General features: G+C 50.0%; 1 protein-coding gene across 1 annotated transcript in view; it reads left to right on the plus strand.

The window, feature by feature from the left end:
* LOC138744611 (engulfment and cell motility protein 3-like) overlaps positions 1 to 14,261 on the plus strand; it is a 219,177-nt gene that overhangs the window by 30,781 nt on the left and 174,135 nt on the right. The window contains 4 exon segments of the mRNA XM_069901012.1: positions 3,168 to 3,300; positions 7,590 to 7,630; positions 13,157 to 13,229; positions 14,161 to 14,211. Coding sequence (XP_069757113.1) covers positions 3,223 to 3,300; positions 7,590 to 7,630; positions 13,157 to 13,229; positions 14,161 to 14,211 — 243 coding nt within the window. The 5' untranslated portion in view covers positions 3,168 to 3,222.

The following is a 14,261-nucleotide window of genomic DNA, read 5'->3' on the forward strand; positions in this document are numbered from 1 at the left end:
TCTACCTTCTGAACAACAAGTATACATAATTCCTCACATTGATATCACGGCAACTTACCTCTCACCAACTGGCATGCATTAAGGAGTCCCAAGGCACATGCTGGGGCATGATTGAAGAGATCCAACCAAAGAAGGAGGCGTCACCTCTACACTGGATGATCCGCTGGCTAGGGAGAGCAACCCTGTTCCTTCCCCAGAGACCCACTGTCTGCTCCTTCGCTCTCTGCAGGGTCTAGAGAGGTTTCACATTCCTTGATCCTGGGAATTCTCCACCCTTCACGCCCTGTGAAGCCAGAATTTATTGTCATGAACATGTCTCAAAATTTGTTTTGCAGCAGTATCACAGTGGAAACACTTTATAAAATAAATGCAAACAGGGAAAGAAAAAGACAAAGCGAGACAGTCTCTTTGGTTCGTTGATCATTAAGGAATCTGATGGCCACGGGGAAGAAACTGTCCTTGTGTCTTCAGGCTCCTGTGCCTTTTCCCCGATGGTAGCAGAGTGAAGAGGGCATGGCCTGGGGGATGGGGGGCCTTTGAGGATAGAGACTGCTTTTTTAAGACGCTGCCTCATGCAGATGTCCTTGATGGAGTGACGTCTGGTGCCTGTGATGTTGCAGGCCAAGTTAACAGCCCTCTGGAGGTTCATCTTGTCCTGAGAGTTGGCGCCTTCGTACCAGACAGTGATGCAACCAGCCAGAATGCTCTCCATGGTAGAAGTTTTCGAGTCTTCTGTGAGGTACTGAACCTCGTCAATCTCCTCGCAAAGTACAGCCGCTGGCGGGCCTTCTTTGTGATTGTATCAACAAGGAGGCTCCAGGACAGATCCTCAGAGATTGTTGACACACAGGAATTTGAAGTTCTTGACCTTCTCCATTGCTGACCCCCTTCGATTAAGGGCTGGTTCGTATTCTCCAGATTTCTTCCTGAAGTTTGCAAGCAGGCACACTGAACATAAGGAAACAACTCCTAACTCTGACCCTCCACTCGGCCTCACAATTCAGTTTGCTGGCCCTACAACCCTCAATCCTCTGACTTTTCTGTCTCCACCTTATGGATATCCAGTGACCCTGTAGGACAATGAAATTCCAGAGATTGACCACCCTCTGAGAGCAGAAATTTCGACTCAACTCAGTTTGAATCGACCAGCTTTGCAATTTGTTGCTCCCTTGTCCGTGCAGCCTCCCACTCTTGGGTATGCCTCAACATCTACCCTGCCGAGCCCCATTACAATACCCCTCCCCCACAACAAGTGGTCAGATCCTTTTCTGTGTGCCTAGTTATGTAGCCAACGGTGAAACGAAGTGGGGGGAGACTTTACAGTGCAATGGTGGACATCTGTGAGATGGCATGCACAAGTGGGAAATGGTGGGGTCACTTGATGTCCTAGTATAGAGGCCGAACTAGTGCTGGTCTCTCCATACTTGAGGAAGGATGAACTGATTTGGGAGGTGGTGCAGAGGAGGTTCACCTGGTTGATTCCAGAGATGAGAGGGTTTGCCTATGAGGAGAGATCGATTAGCTTGGGAATGTAAAATGATGAGGTGAGATTCTTTACAAACATGCACAATTATGAATGGAATAGATAGAAGTGGTGGTGGGGGGGGGGGGGGGGGTTGTTCCACTGGCAGGTGAGAAAAGAAATAGGGGGAACAGCTGAATGTAGATGAAGGAGGGAAGTGGTGAAGAACTGCTTTTCCAAGAGAGCGGTGAATCTGTGGAATTTTCTGCCCAAGAAAACTATAGAGGCTGTCTCGTTGAATGTACTTCAGACAGAAAGAGAGATTTTTGAAGCATAGGGAATTAAAGGTTACGGGAGTGGGCCGATAAGTGCAGCTGAATCCATGGCCAGATCAGCCATGGCAGAGCAGGCTTGATGAGACAGATGACCGACTCCTGCTCCTCTTTCCTGCTTTCTTCCAGTGCAGGATAGGAAGCGGGCAGTGAGGGAAGATTCCGCATGGGGAAGTGTTTGTGGTTTCTGGTAGTCACTCTATCGCCATGTCGTCTTGCACCTGGCCGCTGGTATCAGAGGTAGCTGATGTGTGGGAGGTTGTATGATCCAGCTTTCAACGCCTCGTCTCTCAGCGGAATCAGACAAACACATGCAAGCCATAGACAATCTGGTGGAAGAACTCAATGAGTTGAGCAGAGTCTGTTGTGGGGGCGGTGGTGGTTGAGGAATTGTCCACGATTTGGGTCGATCGTGCAGGTGGGAGGGGTGAGGAGCCATTAGGGTGAGCTAGGATGGATGGATGGGTGGAGCTGAGGCAGGTGATCGAATGGTTCGGATAGCACCGGGAGCTCGGCGCCGAAGGGTTGAATCGGTCCACTAAGCAGAGGTGCTTGTGCTGACACCCCACCCGATGAGGTTACACAGAGGGTGCAGAGGCAAGGTTCAACGGCTTGCAGCAGGTGGGGAAAGTTGCCAAGAGGCTTGGAACTCCTGACGCAGAAACAAAAAGGAAGCAGAGCTGATTTTCGTAAACGCAGGAGCTCTGTCACTGGTTGTAATGACTTTGCAGGGGAGAATGGAAAATGGGATGAATGATTGTGATGGGCTGAAGGGCCTGTATCCTTGCTCTCTCCATGGCTCCCACTCGCTTTTCCTGAAATCAAGCTTCTACGTCGCAGGGAGAGGCCATTTGGCCTTAGGTCATGACTATCTCTCTGCTCCCCATGAGGATAGCCCCATTCCTCTTTCACTCTTGCATCCGTTTAATTCACTTTGGCATTTTCAGCTGTAGCCTGGGCAAAGAGGTAAGTTACCAATCAGCACTTATTGGTTAAACCACGGGATCACGGAGAGAAAGTACAAACCCAACACTCGCACTGGTTGTGTCACTGCAGTCCAAACTGATGAGCCCTGTCTCACCGAAGCTGAAGTGGGAAACAAACGACTCTTTTCTTCATTTCTGTGAACCAAAAGAAACTTCAACACAAACAACATTGATGTCTTATTTCTCGCTATTCCTGATCTTGTTTCCTTGGCAGCCACATTTTCCTGTCAGATTCCATGTCTCTTCCTCCTCAATGGTTGTCCGAAAGTACTCCAAAAGTTTATGTTGGAAGTTGGGAACCCGAGGGGAAGGAGGGGTGCCTTTTATTATGGATTGTTCGTCGATTGTTAATGTTCTCCTTGCTCCCCCACAACCCCCCCCCCCCAGGTTCCTGGGTCAGTGAGGAGAGTCACCACCAAGGCCCCAAACCTCTAGAACCAAGATGCCACCTCCCAAAGACATCGTGAAGATTGCCGTGCAGATGCCGGGAGCCTATCCTCAGCTCATCGACCTTGACCAGGTAAGGGTCTCCTGTGGGGAGATTCCCACTCGACACAGCACTCTTCCATGGCCAGGAGAGGGCAGGCTGAGGGCAGTTGGGTATCTGTGTTGGGATGGTCCACAAGCAAGGCCATTGGGGAAGGTCAGACAGTGTGATTCTCCAACCAGTACTCAATAACCTCATGGATTACTGATTTGGCTATTAAACTCTACACAACCATTGCTAACTCCCAGCCTGTTGTAATCAGGAAACTTTGAAGTAACTTAAGATATCGGCACAAATTTAATTTCAAATGAGAAGTGCCAGCTTTTTAAAATATCCGATCACTTTAGCAAGTAGGCAGTGTTTGCGATTAATCCTTCTCTTCCTTGTCTTCTTCCTCCTCCTCCTCCTGCTGATTCCAGGGGTAAAAGAGTTGGCCTTTGAGGAGAGATTGAATTGTCTGGAATTTAGAAAAATGAGAGGGGATCTTATAGAAAATTAGGAAAGGCAGAGAAAAGATTGAGATAGGTAAGTTGTTTCCATTGTTGGGGGAGAACAGAACTAGGGGACATACCTCACGATCCAGGGTAGTAGATTTAGGATGGATATGAGGAGGAACTATGTTTCCTAAAGGATGGTGAATCTGTGGAATTGGCTGCCCATTGAAGTAGTGGAGACAACCTCAGCAAAAAGGTTGGATAGATTTTTACATGGGAGAAATAAGGGAAAAGGCAGGTAAGAGGAAATGAGTCTATCATCAGATCAGCCATGATGTCATTGAATGGCAGGTCAGGCTCGACGGGCCAGATGGCAGAATCCTGCTCTTATTTCTTGTGTGCTCAGGTATTTGAGGTTCAGGGTAGACCTGATGTCTCAGGTCGACCTTCCCTGAATTCTCGAATGTACAAACAGGATCCAACACCATTCCTGAGCAGCAATACGGTCAAACGGTGCAAGACTCTGAACAAGCAAGTTGACATTAAAACATCTGATTTAGAGTGTTAGAGAAGAGTACTGAAGGGGAAAGAGAAGGCAACGTTTAGGGGGTGAGTTGAGAGTTTAGTTGCTTGCAATGAAGATGTGGCCATCTGTGGTGGAAAGTTTACATCTGGGCGAGCCAGAGCTGATAGAGTGCAGAGAATGGAGGAGCAGCACACAAAATTCTGGATGAATTCCAGCATCCACGGAAGGGGTTCGATCCGAAATGATAACTGTTGTCGTCCACTGATGCTGCCTGACCCACTGAGACCCTCCAACATTTTGTGTCTTGAAAAGTTTTTGTGCGTCTGCAATCTCTCTCCCTTGTTTATCTGAGAACTGTTTGGGTTGTACGACAGGAGTTTTGAGCATGTTGAAGGTGAGGGGGGAGGGCGGGGAGAGCATGTTTTGAGGCTGGAGAATAAAGGGAATTGTAAAACTGGGGAATGGGGGTCCTGGAGTGATTTTTAAAAAAATCTTTTGGCCTGTTACCCCCTAAATTCACTCGCGTCCACGGGACAGATGTCAGCATAGGATTCATTTAAGGGCTTATCTCTGGCCAGAGGCTCCCACGCCTACTAGTGGAGCCACTGGAGATTCCTGGAGAAGTAATGCCCTCCAAAAGGTAGTGGACCCAGTACATCACAGGCAAAACCCTCCCCACCATAGATAACATCTACAGGGAACGCTGCCGTCGGAGAACAGCAGCAATCATCAAGGATCCACCCCACCCAGTACACGCTCTGTTCTCGCAGCTGCCATCAGGAAAGAGGTATCGATGCCACAAGACTCGCACCCCCAGGTTCAGGAACAGCTGCTCCCCCTCCACCATCAGTCTCCTCAACAACAAACTCAATCAGGGACTCATTTAAGGACTTACTTGTGCACTTTATTGATTTTCTTTTTTATTTCTCCCTGTATTGCATTCAGTTTGCTTACAATAGTTATCTGTTTACAGTTCTTTGTTTACATGCGTATGCTGGGTACAGTTTTATTTGCACGACCAATTAGTGGTAATTCTGCCTTGGCCGCAGGAAAAAGAATCTCAGGGTTGTATGGGATGTCGTGTATGTAGTCTGACAATAAATGTGAAATCTGAGGGAGGATTGGAGAAAGAAAGAAGCTGTTGGAGGAGCTGAGCTACTCAGACAGCATCTGGAGTGGAGGGGAGACGGATAATGTAACGAAGGTAGGGTAAGGTAAGGTCTGGCCAGGTGAATCCAGGTGAGCAGGGGGGTTGATGGGCCAATTGGGGGGGTGGCTGCAGATGATGAAGCTTGATAATAAATGTGAAACCTTGGTTGACCCTTTCCCTCAGAAAAAAAATGTTGCCTGGCATTGAGTTCCTCCAGCAGTTCTGCCTTTTCTTTCATTCTAGTCTCCAGACCTGAAGTCTTTGAGGATGGACGAATCTGGCCAAGCTTTGGGTGGAGACAGTCTGATCGAAATGAGCAGCAAAAATAAGAGATCCTATTCAGTCCCTCTTTCCTACACCATAAGCCCACCATTTCATTCCCCATTGTCCCACTGACATGTCTGTCCATGACGTTGTACTGCCAAGTTGAGGCCACCCACAAATTGGAGGAACAGTATATTCTGTCTGGGCACTCAATACTAACCTCCAATTTCCGTTAACCTTCCCCCCCCCCAAGTCTCTTTCCTTCCCTTCCTCTGACTCCCAACCCCTTCCCCTATCAGAGAGCTCCCCTTTTTATCCTTCTGCCCTTTCCCCCATCTCCACCTGTATCACTTCTGACCTGTTTCTCCTCCCTCTTCTCCCCACCCTCCCTCGGCTTTCTACTCAGGCATCTGTTTGATTATCGACCCGCCAGGCCTGAAGCATCTGCGGCATTTTTCTTCCCGTGGACGCTGCATGACCTGAGTTTCTTCAGCACCCTTGTGTACAGCACTGGACCCCAGCGTCTGCAGATTTTCGTGATGACTACCAGACGTTCATGGCTGGTCTTTTGCCTCAGCCCTTACACTCCTGCACTGACCTCGAATCTTGTTTTTTTTTCCCTGCTGGTTCACACCCACTGCACACAGAGAGGGAAATTGACATATGGATCCCTAGATCTTGAGGACACTGGGTGTAACTATCCCTGTTAACAATTGGATGGGCAGCAGGGGTTGGGGGTGAGAAAGGCACTGGGCCTGTTCTGAGTAGTTTAGTTGAGTTCACTATTTGATCTGTTCAGACAGAATATTACGTGTTATTCCATCAAATTACACGTGACATCAACTATGCAGTTCGAGGACATGGGCAGACCTACCAGTGTGGCAGTGGGATGTGGAATTGGTGGGCCACTGGGAGGTCCATATCAAATGACCTAGTCAGCACAAGGGGCTGATGTGCTTTGTGCCTCATGTGCATCGGGACCTAGTTCTATGACAGGGGCCTGACCTCTGGCTCTTCCACCTGGGAAACATCAGAGATAGTGGCCAAGGAGAGTTTGGCCAAGGCTAGTTTCCCCAGCTTAGGTGATCGAGTTTCCATGGAGGTTGTGTTCGGGGGTTGAGGGGGGGGGGAATGTTTGCCAGCCTTCCCCTTCGCCACCCCCCCCCACCATCAGCTGTTTACAGAGAACATTACAGCATAGTGCAGACCCTTCAGTCCATGAGGTTGTGCTGACCCATTTAAACCTACTTCACAAGAATTTAATCCTCACACATAACCCCCTATTTTTCTTACATGCATGGGCCTGAGCCTTTTGAATATCCCTAATGTACTAGCCTCCACCCCACGCCCTCGCCACCAATCAATCCAGCTACCCATCACTCTCTGTGTGGAAAAAAAAACTACCCTTGATATCTCCCCTAAATTTTCCTTCCCTCACTGGTACTTATTATTGTAGCCCTGGGAAAAAGATGCTGGCTGTCAACCATAACTGAGCTCCTCATAATCTGGTTGCCTCTCAACCTTCTTCGCTCCAAAGAGAAAAGCCCCAGCTCTGTCATTTGACACATCCTGGTAACCCTCTCCAAAGCAGTGACATTCTGGAATGAGGCGACCTAACTTAACTGTGGTCTAACCAGAGTTTTACTGAGCTGCGGCATTACCTTCCGGTTCTTAAACTCCACGGTGAAGTGATCCAAGGTTTGCAGGAAGGACGTTGGGAGTGCGAGCCAAAGTTTGCGAGATATCCTTCTGGGGAGCTGCTCCCCACCCGCCCCCCGCCCGCCCTCCCCTCGTCTTCCACCAAGAACTGGGGAGGGCTATGGGGGAAAGCCAGGGGAAGGATGCAAGCGAAGATAAACTTGACAAGTCCTGAAATATTGAGAAGCCTCTTCCTGAGTCCTGTTGCCCTTAAGGTACTGACTGACAACTTTTTGTTTGATCCCCATAGAAAAAGCCCCTGTCAACTGTCCTGAAGGAAGTCTGTGATGTGTAAGTACCTGTCAACTCATCCTCCCAGTACTGGGGAAGATATACCCTGTTATGTAGGGTGTTAAGGTGGGGAGATTCAAGTCAAGGGTGGAAATGTACTTCAACTGGCGTTGTTGAGGGGCTAGTGATATATTTCTGAGGTGTGTGACATGGACAATGTCACACACACACGTCGTACACTGCACAGATACACCAACATTCTTATTGCAGCTGAACAACTCCGTCGTAAGGAAACAACTGCAAAGGTACACGTTAAATTAATAAAAATAATAAATGTCCCCAGGAAAGAAAAGCACGTTATTACAGATGTAATAATGCAGAGAGGTCCTCCATCAGTCAGCTCCCCACCATGACTACCAGCCCCCCCACATCTCCATCGGGCACACAAAACTCAAAACGGTCAACCAGTTTACCTATCTCGGCTGCACCATTTCATCGAATGCAAGGATCGACAACAAGATAGACAACAGACTCGCCAAGGCAAATAGCGCCTTTGGAAGACTACACAAAAGAGTCTGGAAAAACAACCAACTGAAAAACCACACAAAGATTTACGTATACAGAGCCGTTGTCATACCCACACTCCTGTACGGCTCTGAATCATGTGTCCTCTACCGACATCACCTACGGCTCCTAGAACGCTTCCACCAGCGTTGTCTCCGCTCCATCCTCAACATTCATTGGAGCGACTTCATCTCCAACATCGAAGTACTCGAGATGGCAGAGGCCGACAGCATCGAATCCACGTTGCTGAAGATCCAACTGCGCTGGGTAGGTCACATCTCCAGAATGGAGGACCATCGCCTTCCCAAGATCGTGTTATATGGCGAGCTCTCCACTGGCCACCGAGACAGAGGTGCACCAAAGAAGAGGTACAAGGACTGCCTAAAGAAATCTCTTGGTGCCTGCCACATTGACCACCGCCAGTGGGCTGATATCGCCTCAAACCGTGCATCTTGGCGCCTCACAGTTCGGCAGGCAGCAACCTCCTTTGAAGAAGACTGCAGAGCCCACCTCACTGACAAAAGACAAAGGAGGAAAAACCCAACACCCAACCCCAACCAACCAATTTTCCGCTTCAACCGCGTCTGCCCCTGTCCCGCATCGGACTTGTCAGCCACAAACGAGCCTGCAGCTGACGTGGACATTACCCCTCCATAAATCTTCGTCCGCGAAGTCAAGCCAAAGAAAAGAATGCGGAGGGGCCTTTCTGTGGTGTTGACCAGTCTCTGATTCCGGAGTACCAAGGGGAGCCCAATCGCTGTTGGAAAGAAACTGTTCTTGAACCTAGAGGTACTGATCTTCAGCTTCTGCCCAAAGGATGCAGTGAGCAGGGGTTATGACCAGGGCAATGGGCCCTTTATGATGTTGCTTGGGGTCCTGTGACGATGCTCCCTGTTTCTTTTGACGGCTGGCGGTACACAATGTGTGCCAGTGTCAGAGGCAATGAAGGTTTTGGGTGGTGGACGGTGTGCCTGATCATATGGAGGAGCCTGGTGGAGTGTATGTCATTCTGGTCCTGGCTTCTGCTTTGCTCCAGAAGGCAGCAGACACAACCAGGCTCTGACCCCCCCACCCCCCCCGCCCCCCCTCCCGTCGTCCATTGACCCTGGTCACACCATCTGCTCACTGTTAGCTTCAGGCAGATGGTACAGAAGCCTGAAGGTTCAAGAATGGTTTCTTTCCAACTGCTATCGGGAATTTGAACCTCCACTTGTTACACTAAGCAGGGACTGTTCCAACATCATAGAAAACCTGACCATCTGTGAGAATTCCAGTGTAGCGGTGTGTCTGACAACTGTCATGAGAAAGGCTTGGGGGACATCTGATTGTCATTCTCCACGGGATGCTCAGCCTCTGCCCCCCTCCCCCAGTTCTTGTATCCGCAGCGTTGCTCTGGCTGGTCCAGTGAAGACTGACCTTTATAACTCATAGCATAGAATATTGGAGCTGGGAAGTGATGTTGAGACTGTTTAAGGCATTGGTGAGGTTTGGAGTATTGTGTGCAGTTCTGGTCTCCAAATTAGAGGAAGGATATCAATAAGGTTGAGAGGGTTCAAAGAAGGTTTACAAAAATGTTGCCTGGATTGCAGTATCTTGAATACTGAGAAAGATTGAGTAGACTGGGACATTATTCATTGGACCATAGAAGGTTGAGAGGGGATTACCTCTATTTAAAATTATGAAGGGAATAGATAGAGTAGAATTGAATAGGCTCTTTCCCCTGAGGGTAGGGGAGATTGGAACAAGGGAGCATAAGTTAAGGGTTAAGGGGCCAAACTTTAGGAGTAATATAAGAGGATGCTTCTTCACTCAGACAGTGGTTGCTGAGTGAAATGCTCTCCGGAAGAGGTAGTTATGGTAGGGTCAATTCTGTCATTTAAGAAGAGGTTAGATGATTACATGGATGTGAGGGGGTTGGAGGGTTATGGGCAGGGAACAGGTAGGTGAAACTAGTGAAGTTTCTCGTAAATCGGTGCGGACTAGAAGGGTCAATATGGCCTGTTTCTGTACTGAAAATTGTTATATGGTTAATGTTGGCCAGGCATTAGAGCTGGGGGATTAGCAAAGGGTGGTATTGAGGAGAGGTGGATTCAGCAAGCCTTAAAGGGAAGCATCGCCCGCAGGTTTCTGTTGGAGCCACGCTGCCCCTCGACTTGGACGTATGTGGCCTGTTCCTTTGCAATCTCCTGGTCACCGTCTCACGCGGTGAAACATTGCTCGTCTCCAACCAGCCTGATGCTGAGGGTGGTTCGCCATCCTGCTGCACCCACAGAGGTTGCTTCATGAGGGGGTTGCAAGTGGCATCAAACTTGGTGTAAGCATCAGCTGTGTCCCCTCATCTGGCCTGATGACCGAAGGGAGGTCACTGATGAAGGTGGTTGGGCCCAGAGCCGTGGCCTTGAGGAAGTCCTTCATATCCTGCAATGATTGACTTGCCTCCAAAGTCTTCCTTTACGTTCCCATTCTCCCTGTGGATTACAGCTCCTTGACCTGGGTTTGCGGACCAGAGCAAATGGGCCTGAGCTGGATGTGCACGGCTGTTGGAGATGGGTCTGGAGATGTTGCTGAGTACAGGTTCAAATCTGCCACTGTCTGTAAGGGGTTTGTATGCTCCCCCCGTGACCTGCGTGGGTTTTTTCTCCAGATGCTCCAGTTTCCTCCCACATTTCAAAAACTGTACGAGGTTAGTAGGTTAATGGGGTGTAATTGGGCGGCAGGGGTTTCAATACCGGAAGGGCCTCCTGCCATGCTGTGTAAAATGGAACCTGACGACCATTTGAGGGGATGTGGGAGGAAACTGGAGCATCTGAGGGAGACCCTGGGGTCAAGGGGAGAACGTGCAGACTCAACTCAGACAGCACCCGAGATCAGGACCGAACCAAGGTCGCTGGAGCTGAGACAACAGCGCCGTCTCCCTCAGCAAGAGGGGGTGGTATGTGTGGACTCTGGGAGCAGTGAGTAGCACCTTGCACTCCCTGCCAGCAAACACTTCGAGGCTGGCTGATCGAGAGGGTTGCAACTGTGGAACATTCCGAAATGACTCCCTCACGCTGACAAGGTTTCCTTCCCTGTTCTTTCAGACGGGTTGGCCTGTTGTGGCTCTGGCGTGGGCAGACACGGTGAGCGCAGGGCCCACAGCGTTGCTCTGGAGACACCAAAGTGATTGACAGCACACCCCTTCTCGCCTGAGCCCTGGACGCTTGTACCGGGGTCCCCAGCTACCTGTGTCTGCAACTATCACACCTCCCAGCCACCTGTGTCATCAACTATCTCATCCTGCAGCCCCCCATGTGTCAGAAACCACCCCCCATCCCCGGCTGCCTGTTTACAACCACCCACCCCCTCCCCATCTCCCTTGGCGCCTGTGTAAATTGTCTGCAACCACCCCTGCCAAGCCCGCCTGTGTCACAACCATCCTCCACCCTTTCTCCACCCCCCCCACCTTTCCGGCTGCCTGTGTCTCCAATCATTCCTTCCCTTGCCCCCCGGCTGCCTGTGTTAACAACCATCTCATCCCCGGCCCCCTGTGCGGACAACTAGCCACCCAGGCCACACAAAACCCAGTGAGAGAGAATCACAGAGAGAGGGAGTAGTGTAGCTAGGAAGGGTGCTATCGCTCCTGAACTTCTGAAAAATATGTTTGGGAAGTTCAAAAATGGTGCCCTTTTCCTTGCCCCCCGCCCCAACCACTCTCGCCATCCCACCACCCCTCCACCCCTGCTCCAGTCTGACACCGTGGAAAAATCAGTGCGGTCCACTATTCAACCATTGACTCACCATCTGGTATGTGTTATGGCGCCTTTTTTTATGTGCTCGCTCACTCCCCCCTAACTTCAGAACCTGGCTGCGCCCCTGGAGAGAAGGACTCAGTCGCTCCACAGCACAGAAACGTGACCACACCCCATTGACCATTGTGCCCTCTGCACTAACCCTGTGTGTCCACATTTGGACCATGTCCCTCTCCGTCTCTTGGCTGTATCCAAATGTATGATTGGACCTCACTGAAGCCGAGGCGCTCTGTTCATGGAAAGGCGTGCGTGCGTGTGTGGTCTGAGTGCATTCCCTTGCAACCTGGGCCCAGCTCCATTCCTGCGTCTTCAACCCATGATTGGAGTCCAGGAGGCAAGAGACAAACAGAAGGCCCAAGGCCCGTGTCGCTACCACCCTTCAAGCAGCTACCTTCCCCAGTTCGGGTTGCTGATGGAAGGACAGGTGCTTGGGACAGAAACGGAAGGTACTGGAAACTCTCAGCAGGACAAAGTTGGGCCTTTTATCTCCGAGAAGGCGATCGTGCGTTAAAAGCCCTGTGAATGGAACTGGGTCAAGGGAGTAAAGGAATGCACTTACTGTGCACAGATCGCCCAACGGAGAGGCAAAACAATCGCCCACACTAACCATCAGTTGCTTTTGTCTTTCTATAGATGCTGCCCAACATGCTGAGGCAGCTTTTTGTTTCAGATTTCCAGCATCTGCAGGTCCCACCCCCCCCCCCCCGCCCCCGATGGTCAGATACCTCGAAATGATGATGTCAGCGTTATTTGGAAGTGCATGATTCTGGAACATGATTTAGGATGTAAACAGTGCCACCAAACTAGATCACTCCAGGCGCCAGTTCGCGTGTCCCTCCAGTGGGCTGGGTATCTTTTCCACAGACTGTGCCAGAGATAGGTCCGGTTCCAGTTTGTTACTGAGGTGCAGTGAGGAAGTTTGTCTTTGCGAGCTGTCCATCTAGAACAGAGTGCAGAGCCACAGTGGGAGATCAGAGCAAGGGCGATGAGGATCATTCAGGATTCTGTTAACAGCTTGAATCCACTAGTACATGATCTGATGAAGTCGGGGGGAGAAGAGAGCATGACTGAGGTGGAACAAGTCTTTTAATATGTTGGCTGCTTTTCCCAGGCAGCGGGAAGGATTTTATAGATAGATATCATTAATATTAAGGCAGCAGGCATGAATGAATTCATTGTGGGCTCCTTGGGGGTAGGTTTGAAGTGTAATGGTGGTGTCTCCTTCACTTTAAAGGTGGAACAAGAACAATGCGGATCAGTTCGCTCTGCAGTACACAGACGGGATACAGAGCTACATCACGGAGACGGTGAGGGGCCGTGGACCATTGGGGGTGATGGTGGGGGCTGAAACTGATCTGCTGAGGTGTCCTGTGTCATCCTGTGTGGTGTGGCCCTCTGCTGAGATCAGGGTGTGGACAATCTCGTGCTGCCCAAGATGGGGAGCGATCTCACTGCAACGATGATGTTCATATCCATTCTCAGCACCGAGGAGGAGGTCTTGTGGCTTATCAAGTCTCAGTGCAACCCCATCAGTCTCCAGCCTGCTCACAAACTCCCCCTTGATTCTCCCACCACTTACCCACATTAAAAGATCCTTCACAGCTGCCAAGGCTTCGCTGAGACACGGGGAGACTCCTGCGTGCAAACTCCACGTAGAAAGTGCAGGAAGTCAGGTGATTCCAATAGCTAATTCTCCCTGCAATCCTGGCTTCAGAAGTATATTGGGCAGAAATTCCCATGGGCATTATCGCAAGGGTGAGACTCTCAAACGGATTCTCTATTCATTGAACACCTTCTTTAATATTTATTCAATATATCTTCACTGTTGGAGTAGTGGTTTGAGTTTGGGACTCTCTTCCGTGGAGTGAAGAAAGCTGAAAGGTGAAAGCGATCTGTAAAGTTGCAAAGGACATCGATAAGGTGGATGGTCACAAACTTTTTCCCAGGGTAGGGCGCAGATTTAAGGTGCGAGGGGGAAGAGGGACTTGGGGCTGTTAGAGGAAGCCATAGAATCAGGGATAATAACAACATTTTAAAAAGGCATTCAGACAGACATTTGGACCGGAAGGAAATGCAAGCCACTGGGGCAAGGACGAAATGCCATCTGGGCCAGAATTTATGTGTTAGGCCAAAGGGCCTGCTGCGTGACTGCCAGGTGATGCTGGGTGAGGGGTTGAGAAACCTGGGGCTGCCCCTCTCGTACTGCTCCTCACTTACCTTCCTCTTGACTCATTACAGAATCGGCACGAGATTAAGAACGGGAGCATTCTGCGGCTGGCCACGGCTCCGGTAGGTTCCTCTGTTGGTGCTGGACGGATGAGTGCCCCACTTTTTGAAGC

The sequence above is a fragment of the Narcine bancroftii genome, chromosome 10 (assembly GCF_036971445.1).
Source record: "Narcine bancroftii isolate sNarBan1 chromosome 10, sNarBan1.hap1, whole genome shotgun sequence".
In the NCBI taxonomy this organism is placed as follows: domain Eukaryota; kingdom Metazoa; phylum Chordata; class Chondrichthyes; order Torpediniformes; family Narcinidae; genus Narcine; species Narcine bancroftii.